This window comes from Eleginops maclovinus, chromosome 18 (genome assembly GCF_036324505.1).
Source record: "Eleginops maclovinus isolate JMC-PN-2008 ecotype Puerto Natales chromosome 18, JC_Emac_rtc_rv5, whole genome shotgun sequence".
Taxonomy (NCBI): domain Eukaryota; kingdom Metazoa; phylum Chordata; class Actinopteri; order Perciformes; family Eleginopidae; genus Eleginops; species Eleginops maclovinus.
The window spans coordinates 9,737,752-9,758,532 of record NC_086366.1 but is presented as its reverse complement, the minus strand read 5'-3'; the positions used below and the strand labels follow the sequence as shown (position 1 = coordinate 9,758,532).

The 20,781-nt window shown below is 38.5% G+C and overlaps 5 protein-coding genes and 1 long non-coding RNA gene across 9 annotated transcripts; 3 read left to right on the top strand and 3 right to left on the bottom strand.

The window, feature by feature from the left end:
- The first annotated feature begins 774 nt into the window (after nucleotides 1-774).
- Nucleotides 775-3,583, top strand: lrrc51 (leucine rich repeat containing 51). Its single transcript, XM_063906957.1, has 5 exons — nucleotides 775-839; nucleotides 1,103-1,183; nucleotides 1,794-1,999; nucleotides 2,090-2,238; nucleotides 2,945-3,583. Exons 2-5 carry the CDS (start codon nucleotides 1,132-1,134, stop codon nucleotides 3,069-3,071), a joined length of 534 nt encoding a protein of 177 aa, XP_063763027.1. The 5' UTR covers nucleotides 775-839; nucleotides 1,103-1,131; the 3' UTR covers nucleotides 3,072-3,583.
- Nucleotides 3,270-8,224, bottom strand: lamtor1 (late endosomal/lysosomal adaptor, MAPK and MTOR activator 1). Its single transcript, XM_063906958.1, has 5 exons — nucleotides 7,964-8,224; nucleotides 6,484-6,626; nucleotides 6,321-6,398; nucleotides 5,468-5,591; nucleotides 3,270-5,128 (listed from the first exon to the last, which is right to left on the bottom strand). Exons 1-5 carry the CDS (start codon nucleotides 8,003-8,005, stop codon nucleotides 5,036-5,038), a joined length of 480 nt encoding a protein of 159 aa, XP_063763028.1. The 5' UTR covers nucleotides 8,006-8,224; the 3' UTR covers nucleotides 3,270-5,035.
- A 1,121-nt stretch (nucleotides 8,225-9,345) lies between these two features.
- LOC134880196 (uncharacterized) lies at nucleotides 9,346-12,390 on the bottom strand. Its single transcript, XR_010167916.1, has 3 exons — nucleotides 11,794-12,390; nucleotides 11,466-11,689; nucleotides 9,346-11,299 (listed from the first exon to the last, which is right to left on the bottom strand). It is a non-coding gene; the product is annotated as an uncharacterized LOC134880196 (long non-coding RNA).
- On the top strand, nucleotides 9,981-12,835 carry LOC134880191 (secreted frizzled-related protein 2-like). The gene is given in 4 exon segments (XM_063906955.1): nucleotides 9,981-10,065; nucleotides 10,068-10,604; nucleotides 11,232-11,312; nucleotides 11,501-12,835. Coding segments are annotated over 4 exon segments (1,101 nt in total). The 5' UTR covers nucleotides 9,981-10,001; the 3' UTR covers nucleotides 11,920-12,835.
- A 1,616-nt stretch (nucleotides 12,836-14,451) lies between these two features.
- Nucleotides 14,452-16,064, top strand: tomt (transmembrane O-methyltransferase). Its single transcript, XM_063906956.1, has 4 exons — nucleotides 14,452-14,714; nucleotides 14,791-14,987; nucleotides 15,462-15,584; nucleotides 15,784-16,064. Exons 1-4 carry the CDS (start codon nucleotides 14,453-14,455, stop codon nucleotides 15,979-15,981), a joined length of 780 nt encoding a protein of 259 aa, XP_063763026.1. The 5' UTR covers nucleotide 14,452; the 3' UTR covers nucleotides 15,982-16,064.
- Nucleotides 16,065-16,668: 604 nt separating this feature from the next.
- Nucleotides 16,669-20,077, bottom strand: anapc15 (anaphase promoting complex subunit 15). 4 transcript variants are annotated; one of them, XM_063906306.1, is made up of 6 exons: nucleotides 20,060-20,077; nucleotides 19,875-19,968; nucleotides 19,366-19,487; nucleotides 19,211-19,270; nucleotides 18,939-19,079; nucleotides 16,669-17,590 (listed from the first exon to the last, which is right to left on the bottom strand). In XM_063906306.1, exons 3-6 carry the CDS (start codon nucleotides 19,483-19,485, stop codon nucleotides 17,543-17,545), a joined length of 369 nt encoding a protein of 122 aa, XP_063762376.1. In that variant the 5' UTR covers nucleotides 19,486-19,487; nucleotides 19,875-19,968; nucleotides 20,060-20,077; the 3' UTR covers nucleotides 16,669-17,542. The 4 variants fall into 4 exon arrangements, with proteins under 4 accessions (XP_063762376.1, XP_063762377.1, XP_063762374.1 ...); XM_063906307.1 differs by lacking the exon at nucleotides 20,060-20,077 and having other exon boundaries at nucleotides 19,875-20,011; XM_063906304.1 differs by lacking the exon at nucleotides 20,060-20,077 and having other exon boundaries at nucleotides 19,806-19,946.
- Between the last annotated feature and the right edge of the window lie 704 nt (nucleotides 20,078-20,781).

Below are 20,781 nucleotides of genomic sequence, written 5' to 3'. Positions count from 1 at the left end.
GAATCAGCCAATCAGGTTTCATATATTGACGCGTCTGAAGATACGCGAATCTGATTGGTTCAAATGTCTTACGTCTTTAATGTTGCGCTTGTTTTTGACGCCAGGGCGTTTCTCGTTCGACAGTAGGCGGGGACGACTGACGTTTAAAAACCAAATGCACTGAGTATTACATGGGTATTATTCACAGCGGACATCAAAACAAAATGTTGTTTTATTCATTGTTTTTAAGTGTCAAAATCATCACGGTAGAAGCGGGCCAAACCCATAGTTACACTGTTTTAAAATGAGTGCGGCTGTATGTCGATTTCGCTAATCTGGATGGATGTCGGTGTACGCTATGGATTCATTAACAGAACGGTGTACGCCGAAACAATTAAACGGTGTTTCTAGAGAAGTAGCCTACACCCTTTAGTGTTTTTCCAAATGTTTAATTTTTCTATATAATATTAATGATAATAATATTTATTTTATTGTTTTATGTTTCCATTTATGTTCATTTAGTTGAATTGTAGTTTTTAAATTATTGTGTTAATATTAATGATGATCCGACCCCGGATAAATGGTTGACGATGGATGGATATCATAATATTGGTTAATGTTTATTCTTAAAAAATGTATTGTAAGGTGTTTCTAGCAGGCGAGTAACTGTTTGTGTACATTCAATTATTAATAGCAAGTTAAAGGTAATCTTGATCTATGACAAATAAACCCTAACTACAAATCCCATGTACCTGTTGGTTTCCTTGGAAACGCCTTTGTTGTATCTTCCACAGACAGGTGAAGTGGAAACACGGTTTGCTCATAACCCTCAGTTAAAAAGGAGTTGTCTGAGTTTGTCGGTAAGTATATATTTTTTGAGATAGGCCAACATTTAATCCGAATAGGTTCATAACGTGGATGGAAAGGTCTGCAGGCTGTGTTTCTAAAGAAATATTAGAAATGTAACGTTATGGTTTATTGCCGCTTCGTAAATTACTTGGGTATGACAGCAAAGCTATATCATGTGTTTGAATATTCGTGATATACGATGAAGCTTCTTTTTTTTTTTTAATGAATTGCGTTTGATGTTCTTGTTGACCGTGACGTCACTGTCCTTCAACAGTGGACTGCATATACAGTAGAGGTGTGATAATGTATGGAGCTCCAGTGGATTTATCTTTCAAAAACATCTGCAGTTTGGAAGGTATACATTTATACACACAGGTTTAATATTGTACTGTAGCCAATACTATTGTGTGATTCCCGTACTATACACTATAACATTATAACCTCTGCTCTGGCTAATTGACTAACTTATATCAGGATAACAAAATCAGCATATATTGTCCAATGCACTTTGCTAGCATAAATTGAAAGAAGACTAGTAAGATAGGTTCTTCAAAATGAAATCAGTTATACATAAAAAGGCATGTAAATGTTATATTAAGCGTTGTTAACAACCCACACCTAAAGAAACAACATCTATGTAAATAGTTTCTATATTCATGTTTAACATATTTATATATTTATTTATATGTGTATAGTTTATGATAAAACCTTATGTAAAAGCTGTGTTATTCTTCTCTGAATTTATATTGAAGAGATAATCGGAGGATGAAGCCCATTGGTCACACACATGCACACAGCTGAGCACACACAGTGAAATTTGTCCTCTGCATTTAACCCATAGTACTTGATCCACAATAGAACCAAAAGTTAAGTTCATTAGACTTAATACACTGATCAATATATTAAGATGCCTTTGAAAAAATGTGCACCATAAATAAAATGTAACACTTTGTCTTTGGTGTCAGATGCATGGACCGAAGAACCCAGCAGGGGTCTGCGGCCTTTAAAGAGAAATTCAGAGAGGAAATTCCCAAGCCGCTCTCTACGTCTCAATAATAACGACATCCTGGACCTTCATGACCTCCAGAAGACTGTTAGCTACTTCCTGGCTGAGCCTTCACAGCTTGCCTGGCTTGACCTCTCCTTCAACAGCATCTCACACATAGATAAAGTAATATTCCTCTTTCTTTGTATTAGCGTGTCTTCTTTCTCCAATAGTACACCTTCAATATGCGTGTTCATGTGAGTGCTTGTGTTCCAGGTTTTGTGTGAGCTGCGTGAGCTGCGTGTGTTGTATCTTCACGGCAACAGCATTTTTATTCTCTCAGAGGTGGACCGGCTGGGAGCACTGCCACATCTACACACCATCACTCTGCATGGAAATGTCATAGAAACCAACAAGGCTTACAGGTGGAGAGTTTCTTTTAAATGTACCCCAAACACATTCTGCTTAGCTGTACGATGATCGGATGTGAGATACTTTTAATTATAAGTCATTGCTGTGTGGTTCTTAATTTTTAAAAATTGGGTGAATGCCAATCTATTTTTTGTTATCTTGCACTAAACGTTCATACTGGATATATATATATATATATATATATATATATATATATATATATATATATATATATATATATATATATATATATATATATATATGTTCTTGATTATGTGGTACTTGTGTGTCATTTTATTTTATTTGTATATATTTAGATTTTTTTGGGATGCACCAAAACACCAAGGCAAATTCCTTGTAAGTGAAAACCAACCTGGCAATAAACCCAATTCTGATTGATTTAGCAATCCACAACTACTGGTGGTTTGCTGAGTGAGACACCAATGCTTGACAAGCCTTTAGTTGCTTAACATGGTAACAGGTGCTTAAATGCTGATCAAACTCATATTGCAGTATATATGCACAGTTCCACGCTGCTGGTCAAAGGTCTATTCAAATGAACTTGTTTCACATGAATCCTGCAATTTTTTTAATCATTTCTATTTAAATGTGTAACACCAGGAAAGTGTAGATAAGGTCTTTCATCATTCAATTGTCGCAAACAAAATGTATTAAAACGATTTAGTACGTGTGCATTAATATTTTTCTGTGTCCCTTTAGGAATCGTGTGATTTCTGCTCTGCCTCAGTTAAAGACGATGGACTTCGGTGCTGTGACGCGACAGGAGCGAGTCATGGCAAAGATTTGGCATCAGAGCAACAGTCGCATCAGAGCAACAGGTTATTGAAATCATAGTTTCACCCAAATGTCCTGTGCCCCAAATCCACGTCTTAAGTCAATTCTATAATATTGTTTGTTTGTTTCTTTGAATATTTGGTTAAATCAGCACTATTTCCAATGTTTTTGTCTGGTTTTTGGATGGAATGAATAGTTTGGACGTTAACATACTGAAGATATGTAGCCATTTCAATAAGACAAAGAGTGCTTATGTTGAAAATCTTTAATGAGATAATTAAACCAAAAAACAAACAAAAACAACCAAATTCTTAAAACTTTTTGGTACTAGCCTAAGATATATCAAACATATTTCAGGTAGTCGAACACATTTGAGTAACAAACAAACCAGAAGCAAATGCCAAGAACCCATTGCAAAAAGCTCAAATCAATTGCGTGGTTGAAGAAATCACAGCCTTGCAGATCATCCCTTTAGAGACTGCTCCCTGCACACGCTTACAGTCATGTGCTCTCCTCCAAAGAGCAAATAAGCATTTAAAAACACAAATAAATAATCACAAAAGGTCTCGGATCATTTTATCTGTTGTGGAACATATGCTGTTAGCACTCCCCCACACTGCTACAATGGTTAGTTTTTGATTAATGTGGACAACTCAATCATATCATAGTCTGCAGTGTCAAGCTCTGTTTAAAAGCTATCAATTGCAGGCCTTAAAAGGGTTCTTCTGTTTCATAAAAACATGTGTTATCACTACACAATCTTAGCCAATCCTGACCAATGAACTCTTTACAAAAAGAGGAACTCCATACAACTCAGCATGTTTTTATAATCAATCAGAAAATTCTGTACAAAGGCGGCATGAATGCATGATTAATGTCCCTGCACCCTCCACCTGCCCGCCCTCTCATCTCTGTATGCGTCGGCTGCTATTAAATATGTGTAGTTCTGGGATTTGATTTAAGGAGTGTGCCAGATCAATTTACTCAGTGCTATTATAAAAGCAGAGGACACATTACGGTCTGTAAACTCAAAACCAGTGACATTAGGCCCACCCAGCATCCCCGCGCTAATGTTTGCATCCTCACCCTCCAGAGTACACCAACCATAAACAGGTCAATTTAGCCTCAAATGGGATAACAAATTAAACAATGGACAACAAATAACCAACTATTTACTGGTTAAGTTTGGGTGGTAGGAAGATGATCGGTGAAGTGTGACACCAGATAACTGGGATGTTTGATGCACATATTTCTCCAGCACACATCAGGACTGTAGTCGTAAACCTTCTAAATTATAGTGACATCTTTCAGACATATTTTAATTTATCTGACTCTGAATGTTTTCCCAACAGACAACAGAGCTAAAGACATATTTAGTGCTAACTTTATGGCTAAAATACCATGCCATTGTACTTGCACCTACGGTACATTGATGATTTTAATTCTTCCATGACACAGAGATGTCTAATTTCTCCATGTTCCAGTGGAGATCGTATACACACCAATAGCTGATGCATTGTGCCAGAAATCTTTCAACTCTATCCCTGGTGAATACAGTGTACATCATTCCATTCCTTAATAACAGTCTGCTTGCCTGAGTGTACAGGCTGAGGGAACTAACTAAATTAATCCGGGAAAAAATGAGGGGGATCAACAAGTAGGATAAATGATGATTTTCCAGCTGGTTCTGACTGAGTCTGTGATCCACGCATTTCGAACAGAGGAGTTATTGTTGTAAATAATAGAGCACACCCCAAAGGATCTTCTATGGTAGACCTTTTTCCCTTGCCCATGCTGATTTGTCACTGACCCATAATTAAGTACACTAAAAGACGGCCATAGGGTGCAATCCTACATCGTCTCAGTCTAACTCTGTCTTTATAGCAGTTAGAGGCATAGCTAAGAAGCATAAAGGACTGAGACGCTTTAATAAAGGGTGGGCTGGAGGGTGTTGATGCAGAAGTGACATAAAGACAGCGGGATGGGAGAAACAGTATGCAGGCCATGGTGGCAGAATCAGGGAATGGCAAACTGGACCACCAGTTCTTCTTTAGCATCCACTTTGATTTGTGAAATTGCACTGTAAGCGTAAGCTGCTATCTTGGATATCTGCAAAGAAAAAGAGAGACAGAGTTAATTTCGAGTTTTGAAAAAAATACTATTCACAGTTCCAATGAGTAAAAAAACATGTGTATGAACAACAGAATGTCTTGGACACAAACAGTTACAACAGAAAAGTGTTAGATAACCTTAAAAGCTATTTTCAGCCGCACACAAGTCCCACCCCCGCACACTTAAATACTTAACAGCTACATATTGCATACCAAATGTCCCTCTGATGTTAAATCTAGCCAACAAGGAAGCACACGGTAAGAGGCAATGTGGACAATAGAGAGACATGCCAAAATATCAGGCCAACATTTCTCCTGTGTGCTAGTGTTTGATTACCTGCTGAACATCTGAGTATGGTACCAGGTCACTCGCAAGCACTTGGTGGGGCTGGCTGGTGAGGGAGGGGAGAGCGAGTGCTTTCCTCTGGGGCAGACTGTTACTCAACACAGCCAGCTTAGTACTGAAACAAAACAAAAGCTGACATTATACAAGCTGCAGGAAAGAGATTAGGTTAAAACACAGTTTGTCACCTTGAATCTTAAAACGGATTGTTGTGTCCTGAGAATCTGCAGTTTAATCTGCACCTGTACTTTAGACTAAACACAGCTGCTGTGTTTGGAGCAATTCTAGCCACTAGATGTCATTGTATCTAAGGTTTAAGATAAATTCTGAGGGCATATGCCTATGCTGTTTCATTGGGTTTAAAAAAAAACAACACAATTTCATTCTCAAGTCCTTGGGTGGTGATGGAATTTTAAAACATTGTTTTCAGTTTAATTCTCATCCTCTTCCTCTAAGACAACACAAATCATTACAAGTCTTTGGATATACAGCTGGCTCACGTCTCAGTAGTTTTCAAGTCTGATCTCTCTTTCCCATTAGATATACATTTGTGAGATCTAGTATAACCAGAAAACACAACCCAGTAATTCTCTATACAGTCTACAGGATGTACACTACAAGGTAGGCAAAAAATCTTACAAACTAAGAAGGTTATCAATAAATGGCTAAAATATCAAAGCCTAAGCTGCCTACGGGTACGATTCTTCAAGAACTTCCCCTCTTTCTTTGCTTTCTTGTCTTCTGCAATTTACTCCACAGTTGGACGGCTGATCACGCCATATACGGAAAGCAAAACTGAAAACTGCAGAAGAATACAAAGAATACAGCCTAATACTCAGACACATACCTGTATTGTCGAGCTTTGTCCATGTATTCATGCTGCTCCATCATGACAGAGTCAGCTGCTGAGACATCAATGATGTTCCTGACAGAGAGGAAAAAATGGCGGTTTCATTAAAGAGTGTATGAATAACTGCTTTATTATTAGGAAACAAGAAGGACTGTCTTACTGTGCCGTCTTGGTGAGGATGGATGTAAGTAGGGCCTGTTCATCTGTCTTCGCCGAGGGGACACTGGTAGTGATCCAGTCTGTCCCATTTGGCGGTTTACTGACAGGGTCCGGGTGGGGGATCAGCGGCTTACGTTCATTACGCTAAAAAGGAGGATCAGAAAAAGAATAAGTTAAAAAGCTTATAGCTCATTTCACTTTAATTAACTTTGTTACAGTTGTATAGCAATTCAATTTTACAGGGATAAGTGCCACAGAACATTCATTAGCTTACTTTTGTTTTGTGCAGCATGACATTTAACATGATAATTGACTGATAAGTGATAAAAGAGGACCACTTACAACCCATTACAAATGTTTCCCTCATTACATACCTAATAATTAAAGATGACTGTTGATGTAACAATTAGATGTGGTGTCAAAGGCTTGATTTATCAACAACACTAGCAATGCTTTTGTCAACAACATGGCACTTATGGTAAAAAGGCATTACATTAAGGAACGCTTGAGAAAGATGTAGGCCCTTTGTACATAGCATATTGAGAACCCTTTCACTATTAGCTTTAGGCTATACACAATATTCATACACAGATTGTTATAGATGGGTTTTAACCACAATATATGGGTTTAAATGTGTGTTGTCGTATTCCCGAATTAACCAATTTGACAAAAACGTTTCTTTATTTTTTGTCGTTCCCCTTTTTACATACCTATTCCTCTAAATTCACATGTGCTATCTTTAATTTCAGCAACCTCCAAATACAGTAGTGAAGCAAATTATTTCTTTCTTGTATATTTTCTGTACATTAAACAACGTAGACAAACTTTGTAAATCACAACAGTTGTTCTATTTTAATACCAATACAGTAATTAAGATAAAATGAATAACTGCATACGATGGGAGATACTCTGCATGAAAGCAGAAGGGACTAGTTTCCGTAAACTAAAAATAGCTAGGGTCGTATGACACAAATCACATCAAGTACATGGTATCCAGAACATAAACCATTAATGGTAACAGTGGTGAGCAATTAGAAACATTTCCACCAGCTGGTAATTCGGGTGTTAACAGATTGCTTTTTAAAAAATCATCATTTCAGGAAGTAACACTGATTTAACTAGCTAATCCATAATGTCCTGATAATAGTTAAATTAACAGTTAATAGGTGGCTATATGTCTGCTTTTGTTATATGTTTGCATTCAGATCTGTCCATTATCTTTTAATCTATGATCGTTTCTCATCTATGTGACAACTTCACAGCCTGCGTCAGGCCTTTCCCGAAGGCTTTAACTAGCATGCTAAAGGTATCATATCACTATAACTATTAAATAAATGACCAGTAGATAACATTGTCACGCATTACTCCAATGTATTTCACAGAAGAATCAGACTCGATACAAACAAGAATATCACATACGTTGTTTCTTTCAACGATACAACATTTATCGGGACAATTGTAGCCGGCTAGCAGCTAACTACCTGCTCTTGGGTCTCGTTCTCGCTGCTGTAACAGCACCCCATGTCAGCGTCCGAGGGGCTACAATACACAAGCCCGGCTTCTCCGTCAGAAACGAGCCGTGTTTATCTTCTCCAACAAACATAAAACGTTTCTCCTGCGTAGTTTTACTTTAGCTTCATGTGAAGGTATGAAGCTACTGTCAACAGCAGCTCCTCAGAAGAGGTATCACATGACAGCAGCTCTGGTGCAACAACACAACGACCACTTCCGGTAGAAGTGAAGCAGCTGAGGCCTCCGTCACGTGATGGGGGATTTTTCTTTCAAACGGTGAGTTATGTTAAAACAAACCAAATGTGAGGAGCAGTAGGAAAAACATATACAAAACAACGTTTTTAAAACCATCAAATCTTACATTTAATAATATTTTAAAGTCCCATATTGCATGTCAGGGGTTTTGGTCATTAGAAATAGAAGCCCTTTAAATGCAGAGTTGTAGTTTGCTACTGAACTCTATAAAAATTGCAGTCTATGGTACTATTACCACACTACAACAAACCAAAGGCTACAGTTATATATTTTCATTCTATGATACTCCAAACATTTTCTTTACAACATTCAATTAATAGCTTTTAATACTTAGCATGTTCTGATTATTAAAACTAAATACATTACTGTACATTGCATTAAGCTGACACTTTTATCCAAAGCGACTTACAAATACATACTCACAAATACAAATATACAAATATACACATTTAAGATAATGTTTTATAAAAGATTAAGCTTACCTGCAGTACAAAGAAAAACAATTGAATCTTTACCAGCTTAAACATTAAGTGAGAAAAATGAATACATCTGCTGTGTAGTTTATATTCATGCTAATACAAAAATATATTATTTCATTATACAGTATTAAATTACATTACAATGTGATTTGGCGGATGCTTATATCCAAAGGAACTTATAATAAATTGTAAATTATAGAAGTACTGGTTGACCTCTGTGCATGTAATGACTGCCATGTGTAATCTGCTGTGCATGCAGGTCACGCATTGTTTTTGATGCATTAACCTGCAAAATATGTTTTTATATTGCTCATCTTTTTGCTATTTAACCTCCATAATTAAACAACCATTATTATGATCTTAAAATGACTCTTCAAAGTTGCCAGCTTCAGTTGTACGCTTTGATTTACAGTACTAATGCAATGCCCTGTGGGTGAGTGAAGCGCCAACCACACTTTATTTAGGTGTTCTATTGTGTAGCTATAATAGAGGGTAACATTTCGTTAATTAAAACACATTACAAATATGTAACTAAGTGTGAGCTGTCTGTACTACTTCTACTACTACCAAGACTTCTACTATACTACTACTAAATAGAATCAAATAGAGAGCAGCAGAACAAGGGAGCAGGACGAGGCATGTTGGTGCCCTGTGTCTCCCTGGAAAAAGATGAAAGGGTCTCTCCTACCCTCTGGCTGAGTATGATGACAGGTAACCACACATAGTTCTTTTCACACTACATTTCATTTCCACTAACCGATTTTACAATACTGACAGTAATGTTTTTCAAAGCTTATCACACACCAAAACAGCTTTCTATGTGTTTCCTAAAAAGGCTATTAGTAATAAAAGTCTCTGTATTAATCCTTTAAAAAAAATACGCTAGATTTCTCTGGTTCAAAATCGCACTGTTCAGTTTGACGTGTAACCCTTATCTAAACAGTATTTCAATTTAATGTCCTCAATTTTTACAAACAAGATGAAAAGCGATTATGCGATTTAAAATAAGAAGTCATGACATGTAAAAATGAGTTTTCAAAAACGTTTATTTTAAAGTGCCGGACGATGATAACTGTATAGGCTACTCTAACCCGTCAATGTAGCCTATTTATGTTCATAATATGCATGCCAAACTAAAGAAACAATCAGTTTGCAGCCTGAAACTATTAAATGTTGAGACAGGCAACAGTCTGATGGGGTGGGATGATAACTGGGAGGCGCCTGCCCTTTCATTAACCCCCCATTTCCTCCACACCTCTTTGTTTACACCTACATGCCGGTCAAGTCCAGACAGAAGAGCAGCAACTCTACAGAGTGCACTCGGTTCTCTGGTGAAACTAAACAACAATGTTAGTTTCTGTGCTCTGCTTTATTCTGCTGTTTGGAGGAGTCACCCATGCCTCTGACACCGCGGCTCCTGCCCAACTCGGGCCGCCGTCACTGGGATTCAGTTCCTCGGTCCGCTCGGTGTGTAAACCCATCCCGAGCACCCTGTCGCTGTGCCACGGGATCGGCTACAGGCAAATGCGGATCCCCAACTTGCTCGGCCATGACACCCTGAGGGAGGCCCAGCAGCAGTCGGCAGCCTGGCTGCCCCTCATCTCCAAGCTGTGCCACCGGGACTCCAAGAAGTTCCTATGCTCGCTGTTTGCTCCGGTGTGCCTGCCGGAGCTCAGCGGGCCAGTCAGCCCCTGCAGGAGCCTGTGCGAGGCCGTGCGGGACGGCTGCGTGCCCGTGATGAGTGCCTTCGGGTTCCCGTGGCCGGAGATGTTTAACTGCACCCGGTTTCCGCGCGGGACCGAGCTGTGTATACCGGCATCCGGAGAGCACGAGGGACGGACGGCGGAGGAGGTCAGGCACGAGGAGGCGCTGAAAGGTCAGTGCACGATTTGTAGACCTAACCTTTAAAAAACTGGTGATGTTTCAGACGTAATGTAAGCTTATTTTACTACGAGTGACGTGTAACCCACAGTTAAGCAGGGTCAATTTAGTAGGTGATGTAGGTAAAACTAAATTATATTACTGTCAAAATATTTATAGGCTATAGTATTTTTAAGTACCAACAGTAAAGGTATCCTAATTATTTTGTGAGTGCCACACTTCAGAATAAACTATACCCCATTATATTATTGTATTCATTAATGTGTTCATTCTTTTTTTGTTGCAGAAATTGTAGGTTCCTAGGCAAAACATTTTTTTTACCTAGGATATGTGTTTATATGTCATGTGTTTCTTTTAAGAGACACATATCTGGCTAATCAGCATTTATTTAATACTTTAACCTCATAAAACAGTTAATCTGTTTGCTTACTTTGTTGACTGTTTGATTCTTTGAGTGCTGAAACAACTGAAATATCTCTTTCGGAGATCAATGAGGTCTTATTTTATCCAATCTTATCTCTTAAGTTGTATTGCACGCCTTGATCCTGGAGTTTCTGCTCTTTTAACATCCCCACCACAGACGCTCACAGTCATTTAAAACTCTCTCTTTCCCACCCCCCAGGGAGTGTTATCTGTGATGCCTGCAGTCTGGCTGCTGAAGGGGAATCTGACATCCAAGAAAACTTCTGCCTAAGTCCATATGGTGAGAAAAAACATTTTTAGAACATAGCATAACATTCTGCATTATTACTTTGATTAAAAAGCTAATTAAACTAGACGTACATCACAAAGCAGGCCACATAACATCTAATCATTGAGATAGAGAGATTGTTTTACAATGTGTCTGAAATGGCACCTGTTGAATAGCATTGTCTTGGTCTCTTGTTTCAGCTTTTAAGATGCGTCTGGGCAGTGTGTCGATGGTAGGAGGAGACCGTCAGCTGGTGCCTACGGCCCGCAGCCGCATCCTGAGGTGGGCAGGGGGAGGTGCAGAGAGGGCAGAAGGGATAGGAGGCGCGATGGCCCACAGTGCTTTGTGGCTGCAAGAAGGAGGCACCTGTACTTGTCCTGGTTTAGACTCTGTAGTGACAAATGAAGACGGAGGGTTAGAGGAGGGACAGATGGATAAAACAAAAGCAAAAGAAGGAGAAAAGGAGGTGAAAGGGGCCAAGAGTGGATGGTACCTGGCTCTGGCTCAGGCTGAAGAGGGAAGACTAGTGCTGACTCGACTGGTGAGGTGGACCAGAGGGGACAAAGAACTGAAGAAGTTCATCAGAGCGATGCTCAAACAGTCCTGTACAGTGATGTAGACAGTGTTTCAACCATTGCAGTCCTTCTTTTGAACATAGCTTTGTGTGTTACTGTGTGCTATTAAGTGCAACATTTTAATATAATGAACAACTGAGAAATAGTTAACGCATAACACTGAATAAATCATTTGTGTTCAGATCGTTAGATGTAACTAACCAATTAGTTAGTAGTTAATCTGCCTGCTAGTCTCTTTCTTGATGAATTGTTCCTGATTCACTGAAGAAGGTGCTAAATCCCACACACTCGATAACAATTGATTCTGCATTCATAAGATTATTGTTATTACTTTACTGCTCAAGTGAAATAGAGTATTGTTTGACTGGTAATAAACAGACAAGCAAGAGTTTATTTTTTACAGTGAAAGATTATAGAGCTAGTTTTAATCTTTTTTGTAGTGACCTTATTTTTATGGAAATATTAAGCACAAAGCGATGGTTTGGCAATGTTGCAAAAGTTACTTCTGCCAAAAAGTGCCACGGTTGACATAAAAATTGGGCAATATTGTGTTCTTTTTTGTATTTTGTGTATATTTGTATATATAGGAGAGACAAAGTATTACCCTTTAATCAAGGTCAAAGGGTTTGGTAATGATTGCAGGGGCTTAGGCTGATCTCATCGCATATTTTCTTTTGATACTTATTAAGGGTGGAGCAGTGTAATTGTTGTAATTCCTGTAATGACAACAATGTTTTCTTGTGCTACCTATAACAACGTTGTTACTAGACACATTAATTATACACCACACAAATAATAGGCATGCAAGTTTTAGTTTGCTCGTGTTTTTATCTTTTTCTTTCACAGAAGCCAGGGAGTGAAATCACATGTTAGGAAGCTTTAATCTCCAGGGACATAAAAAAAGAAGCACTGAGAAAAATAAAGGAAATGGGTTGTGAACAATAAATCATGTAGATCTTTTCCCGTCTCTATTTTTGCATTTATTTTTTCCTGATCTGGAAATATCAATGATAATGTAGGTGTCAACAAATATTTTCTGGTATAAAACTCAACTAACATTTCTTTGTTTTACTTTTTGGTATATTTATGTTCTGCTACCTTTTTATCACTCAGTGAAGAAAGAAACTCGATTCCACACAGTCCCACACCTGTTGCTGTTTACTTGGTATATCGAGTGTCTCACCTTTTCTCTATGTCTCACCGTCTCTGCTCCTATCTAAAGTGTTGCCCATTTTCCAAATATCTGGACAAGATGCTGGCTGTTTGTCTGAACAAAAATGACAAAAACGGTTGTTTACCAGCTACAGGGTCAATAATGTCCCTGTCAAAAGTCTATTAATTGGAAATAATTACAGGATATGTAGTGTCATACACGTGACACATGAATTATTTACCCCCCCAGGTCTCTTACCTTCCCTAACACACACACACACACACACACACACACACACACACACACACACACACACACACACACACACACACAAGCCATTCCGTCTTTAGTCGCTGAAGCCAGCGGCTAAACCACTTTCATCTTTATCATCTGCACTGTTACTCGGCTGAAGGCACATTTCTCAGAAAATAGGTGAGTTTTTCTTCTTTTTTTTCATGAGAAGTGAGACAATATTTGGATTTAAATACTTGTTACAGAGTCTGTTCCATGTGGTGCAGAAAGCCTGCGGAGTCTACGATTACCTGCAGTAGTAGAAACATCAAGAGAGGAACAGATTTGAACCAAATGTGGTTATCTATTTGAAATGTTGTCACTTAACAAAAACACTTAATTCCTTTAATTCACAAATGAGTTATTTTCAGTGTGTTAATGGTCTTATAATAGCCATTTTCCATATTCTCACGTGTACCTTAGTAGGATTTTCCCTTTTTTCTTCACATTGACGAGATTTGTTTGTTATTTACTGTATGTAAGGTAAATAATTGTTCGATTATTTAACACATGGGAGATTACGGAATAACAAGTTTAGCTGCAGTCTTGATATTACAGAAAGTAGTCATTACATATTTATGAAGATCTGCATGCAGAAATAAGCAGCGTTCCTCCATAGATGTTGATAACCTCTGTAATGATGTTAAACTGAGATGCAAATGACCTCACTGACGCTTAACTACAGATGGTTTTTCAAACCTTCAATGAAGACTTTTAACTACCTGTTTGTGTCTCAGATCAGGATTTATTGGCTGAGACAATCATGCAGCAGTAATGGGAGGTTATAACATTCTTTTGCCAAAAAATTCTGATGATGAATACAAAGGCTCCTACCCCACTTGACTATTAATATTAGAGGGGGCGAAATGGCAATGTGATAATAATCATAATTGTTGTATATATACTCAAAAAGGAGGTGATTTGTTAATCTATAAAGCAGTTGTTTTGTCCGTTTTGCCATATTTTTCTCACAGCAGAGGCAGGGCAGTATAATTAGATTTGTCCAGTAAAACCAAGAACCATAGTATATTTTCATATGATAAGTTGAAATAAACAACAACGTTCGACCTCATTTTTGGATCACAACTGAGTGTCTGAGAATTTACCTATGTGTTTTTCTTTATACAACTAGGATGGTGTCCCCTGCTATTGCGCTGGCCTTCATTCCCCTCCTGCTGACAGTGATCATCAGGTGCCGCTTCTACTTTGTGCTGTTCTATCGAGCAGTCATGGTCAGAATCTGGAGGGACTGTGTTACCGGCCTGAGTCGAGAGGAGCGTGCCTACCAGTATGTTCTCACTCACGCCACTCCCGGAGACCCCGACAGCATCCTGGAAGCCTTCGATGTCTGGTGCAGCAAGGTGGAGTTCATCAGCAACATTGGGCCTAAAAAGGGTAAGGAGATAGTTCACATTAAACAACAATTTATCTGTACGCAAGCATGATTTTAAATTAAATGTCTGGTGTGTAGGGAAGGTCCTAGACAGGATGCTGATGGAGCAGAGCCCTCTGACAGTGCTGGAGCTGGGCTCCCACTGCGGGTACAGCACAGTGCGCATCGCCCGCTCTCTGCCCTTGGGTGCCAGGCTCTACAGCGTCGAGATGGACCAGAGAAATGCTGCTATCGCTGAGAAAATCATCCGCCTGGCAGGGTTTGACGATGACACGGTGAGAGAGCAGAAAAATGTAAACCCTCCATGGCCATAGGAATGTTCATTGTCTTCTTCTCTACTTTATTATATATAAATAAGCAGTATTTTATTCCACAGTAGTGTTTCATTTCACATTCTGTTTTATCTCATTCTATTTTACATAGTTTACATATATCGGTCATTTTTTGAAACACTGCCCTTTTTATTTTGTTATTTCTTTTGTCTTAAGTATATTCTATGTTGCACTGTTGGCTTAGCCTGGGACTCCAGATTTGACCTTTACACTGTAGCTAATGTGCATATGACAATACATCCTTTGACTCCTGGATCTTTGAACCGTCTGCCTTTTAATGAAAGACTTAAATTACCTGACCACAGGCCTTCCCTATTTTTTGTGTCAACTAAAATGTAGAACATTTTTATTTTCATGTTTTAAATATTGTTTTTACTGTATGATACCTTTGAGTCATTCATGCTGTATGTTCTCCAGGTGGAGCTCATTGTGAATCCATCTGATGAGGTGATCCCTCGGCTGCGGTCTGAGTATGGTTTGGAAAGGCTGGATTTTGTCTTCATGGACCACTGGAAGAAATGTTACCTCCCTGACCTGCAGGTGACTAGAGCAAATAATTAGGACATTTATATATGAGTTATAAAGCTGAATGTTTACTTACAATTGAAAGCTACTTAAATAGTTTGTAGTAGCTGCAATCCTTCCCATTGTTGCCTGGCCTTGATTACACGATTGTACCTCTGTGTGTGTGTGTGTGTGTGTGTGTGTGTGTGTGTGTGTGTGTGTGTGTGTGTTACAGATGCTGGAGGGCTCTGGTCTGCTGGGAAAAGGGTCTATGATCGTGGCAGACAACGTGCTGTTCCCCGGGGCTCCAAAGTTCCTCAGATACATTCGCAAGAGCGGCCTGTATGAGTGGAAAGTCCACCGGGCCACACTAGAGTACAGCAAAGGCATCAGGGATGGGATGGCTGAGCTGGTGTACCAGGGGATCAAGTAGATCATGCAGACTGGGACATCACACACTATTTGTCAGATATACATTTTTAGCAGAAAGGGCTGACATAATTGTAAAAACAATTCTTGCAGTAAATTTTGATGAGAAAACAATTTTCTTTTTCCCGTAAAGAGTTAAATTCACCCTTTATTGTAGCACGCCAGTATCTTATATTTTAGGGTTGTATTATATCTATTATTTTCAATATACAATACTGACAGCAATCCCTCCTGTGTAAAAATGCAAATGATCATGTAACAATTTTGTAACCCCATTGCAAAACTTGTATTTAAACAGAACAGTAATTAAAGGCATTATACCTGCTGAGGATCTTTGTCTCAAAATATTTAGTTAACATATATCTTATTTTCAAGCACATTCATTCCATGTGCCATTTATACCCAACGACATGTCACTTTTGGTGAGTTTCTAATTCATATCCTTAATATTCAAGATTTATTTCTGAAAATAATGTTGGCCTTCAATTGGGTTCCTTAACCATGATATGACATAAAGAATAACCACTTTTTGAATCAGGTAAAGGGAATTGTGGGTATCAGCACCACCCATATTAACCTGCGCCGTTATCAGTACTAGACTAAATTTCCTCCACATTCCTAAAGAGACAGGTTAAATGTTTTGTGTTTAAACAAAAAAGGAAATGTAAATGTAGACCACAGAAAAACATGGTTTCATCAAAATGAGTTCATTTAATACAAAATATTAAGGCTTCTGTTATTTTCAAAACAAATCAAAAGTCTTAGTAAGCCGCCAGTGAACATAAACATGAGAGTAATTGAATGGATACTTAATACAACTGACATTCTTCAGAAGTAATGCCAGCCCTTACCCTTGACGTGTTAACAAATATGTAAAAAAATAAAATGAATTGCAAACAGAAATTCTGCATGGTATGAGCATAATCATACTTAACAAGACTTTAGTAAGATTCCAATCAGAATACGATATCAGAAACAAAAAAACATTAGCAGCATACTCAATGCTATAAAACAGCATCATATAATATGGTGGTAAAGTATCTGTGAGTTCATAGGTAAACAATTATGTAGCTGACTAAACTGCTGATTGTGCTAAGTCAGCTGTTTGAAGAGGTGGCACATGACTGAAGATACCACAAGGTCAAAGTTTTAATGAGAGATCAGTTGGCTACACTGCTGCCATAGCATGGGTGTGTGTCCGACTGGTCACAAAACAGCAAGACATTGTGTGTGAGTGTGTGTGTGTGTGTGTGTGTGTGTGTGTGTGTGTGTGTGTGTGTGTGTGTGTGTGTGTGTGTGTGTGTGTGTGTGTGTGTGTGCGAGCACAGGGTAGCAACACTCGCATCTAGTTCAAGGACGCTCAGAGCCTTCAAAGGCAGGTGGCAGCTTCGAAAGCATTTTTTGCTTGATCCACCCAACCTCCCTTGACTCAAGCATATTATTTTCCTGTTTGCACAAATAAAAATAAAAATCTGTGTCACTGAAGGGTCAGCGGTCATGTCTTCGGGTGGGGAGTAAAAATCCAGTGCCAGACATCTTGACGGAGACTAAAATTGTCCGTTGTCTTAAATCATCCATTGTCCTTGATCTTGATCTGGTCCTTCCATGTCCACCTGATTGAAATATAATTGTCAGATTTCAGACAAGTATTATTTTAGATAAGTATCAGAGAGGGATAAAAGAAACAAAATGTATTCCAATTGCTCAACAAAAGCCTTGTTTGTGCATTCAGTTATTAAAGCGTCGTATAATGGATTTTACAGAAAACCCTGTTTTTAAAGGGCTTTATAAATAAATAAATAAAGTATATATATATGTATATATACACACATATATATATATATATATATATATATATATGTGTATATATTTATATATACATATATATATAAATATATACACACATATATATATATATATATATATATATATATATATAAAAATGACAAATGTTATTTCTGACATTGAGATTGTCACATTATGTAGGGGGTGCCGTATCCAACCATTAACATAAACAAATGACAGATTTACACAAATATCTGATCGTCTGTCAAGATCTCACAATTTCAATTGGAAAAATTAAGGTCAATAATATCACCCTGCAAGGTTTAATTAACACCAAACAATCTTGTGTCTAAGGTTAAGTGTGTTATTTTGACAATATTAATCATACTGATTACTGAAAAACAGACATTTAGTTCTTTATAGTTACTGCTTATCTGCAATATCATTGTTTCTTTATAAATTCCTCCCCTACACTATAACCACATGATAACAGATACCTCACAAAAACTCACGTACACATTTAACACACACACACTTACCCTTAATACCTCAATTCAAATGCTGTTGTAAAGCCCTCAGGCAATGCCAGGGGCCAAGCTATAATGTGTTTGTGTGTATTGCTCTGTATTACACTTTCAGGTTACACACACACACACACACACACACACACACACACACACACACACACACACACACACACACACACACACACACACACTTTTAAAACAAGTGTCTATGTCTATTACACAGATCTCCATGTGTTTCTATACAGCCATTTATACATTTTAACAAGATACTTCCTAATTTGAGGTCAAAAGCATCCCCTTTTTATATACAGTATATATATATATATATATATATATATATATATATATATATGCTAATTTACAGATCTTTCTTTTCCAATCCAAGTCAATGTGAAAAAGCCTTTATTGGCCATATGGTATCATGTGACGGACAGTTATAATCCCATAACCCTAACGCAAACTAAGAACATGCTATTTCTTTTTTCATTTTTTCTTTAACCAGAAAAATAAAAAGGGGTTGTAAGAGACATTCAGAAGAATGATCCTTCCTGAGAGACATTTTTACATTCTAGGCATCCTCAGCCATTTACTGCACCGCTGTGTTGACAAAGAAGGGACAAGACTTTCTGAAAATCATAAATGAAAGCACCTCATTGATCTCGCCGTCATCCGGTGACTCATTGTAGTCATTCATCTCATCCATGTCCTGCATGTCCTCTTCATCTTCAGAGTCCTCCTCGCTGTCCTCTTCATCCTCGTCATCCTCTTCTTCTTCGTCTTCATATCCTGCCTGCATCACAGTAAAGCAAGAAGATCATCTTACCACTGGTTTCATACTGTGGCTTGGGGAAAGTCCAGAGCAGCATTTTCATTTGAAATGCCTATGCTGATAATATGTTAAAGGCAACACCAATACATCACCTCAAAAATAGGTTTCCCAATGGGCATGAGGTTGTTGTCTTTCTCAGCAATGCTCTGCAGCTGAGAAACAAAAAGCACAATATAATATTACAGCTCAGGTCACTTTTATTACAGTTTTTTCAAAAACAACCCTGCCCTGGAGCCAAGGTGTTTACCCAGGTTTGGTGCTGCTGCTCCTGCTGGTGCAGCTCGGTCTCGTCCACACAAGGTCGGTCGAGGTTGAACCAAAGGGACTCGGTTATCCGGGGGAAGAGAGAGGGGAACAGCGTGGACATGTCTGTCACACAGGGACAACAATACACACTATGTCATTAAGCAAGCAACAGCACAGGTTTGGGTATAATATTTGGCGAATTTACACAAAAACAAGGGACAAATCCCGTTTTGTAACAGAACTGAGTCATTAAGTATACATAGGATGTGGAGGGACAAGTAACGTTAACCTAACAAACACCTAACGTACGTACTTTATGTCTTTATGTTTCGTGACGTACAAAAGAAAACATGTCCTCGCTAATATTCTAGGTAAAAAAGAACACGGTCTTATGAGTTTTCTACCCGTAATTCATAGCGAAATGATAGTTAGTGTAAGTACCTGCCAATCCGTCGCCCAAGGTTTCAAAAATTTCAAAAACAAATGTAACCGGAAACCCTTGGTGCTCACCTCTCAATGTTTCCGATGTTCTCTAGTCCAATGTCCATGTGCAATGGTTCCGCCTTGTTGTCGGTTGCGATGGCAGCTACATCTAACCCTAACACTACAGAGGTGAAGCAAAAACATAGATTTACTATTGTTATTGTGTTAATAGGAGTGTATGTGATCAGCTTATATACTAAGACATTTTTTACCTGATGTAATTTGCGTAAAACCCTATTGATAATGAGGTATATCTTGTAGCGATGTTTGTGAAGATGATGAAGAAGTCCCGGAGACACCAGCTTGTATATACTAAGGTTTATTACAACAGCATAGTATCAGACACCAACACGGGCGATGCGGGGTTCCCAGAGCCAATTGTGGAAGTCCCCCGAACAGTCTTTGTGCATACACTTTATAGGAGAAATGTGTGTGTGTGTGTGTGTGTGTGTGTGTGTGTGTGTGTGTGTGTGTGTGTGTGTGTGTGTGTGTGTGTGTGTGTGTGTGTGTGTGTGTGTGTGTGTGTGTGTCAAAATGCGATGTTCTATGAGGATGTGGACCCAAATAAGGTGAGATATACGTTAGTCTTTGTCTTACTCATCCCTGGAGGTCTTCTGACGTAGTCCAGAGGTTTGTTCTACAACCTCCTGTCGTACCACATCACTCTCTGCACTCTCTATGACCTCAGGGAGTAAACAACTGCATATGACTGATTTGCTATACCACCTAGGCCATAACTTTGTATGCCCCACTCGGTGACCTAGGGCATCTTTAACGTATTTCAGATGTTTTTCACTCTTCTTCCACCCAACCTTCCTCTGACCTCAGGGAGTATCTGCCCTGATATATCTCCAGATTTAATACACCACAATAAATATTAACATTTTATGTCATTCGTTGACTCAATTAATTGCATTTGGAATAAATATGAAAA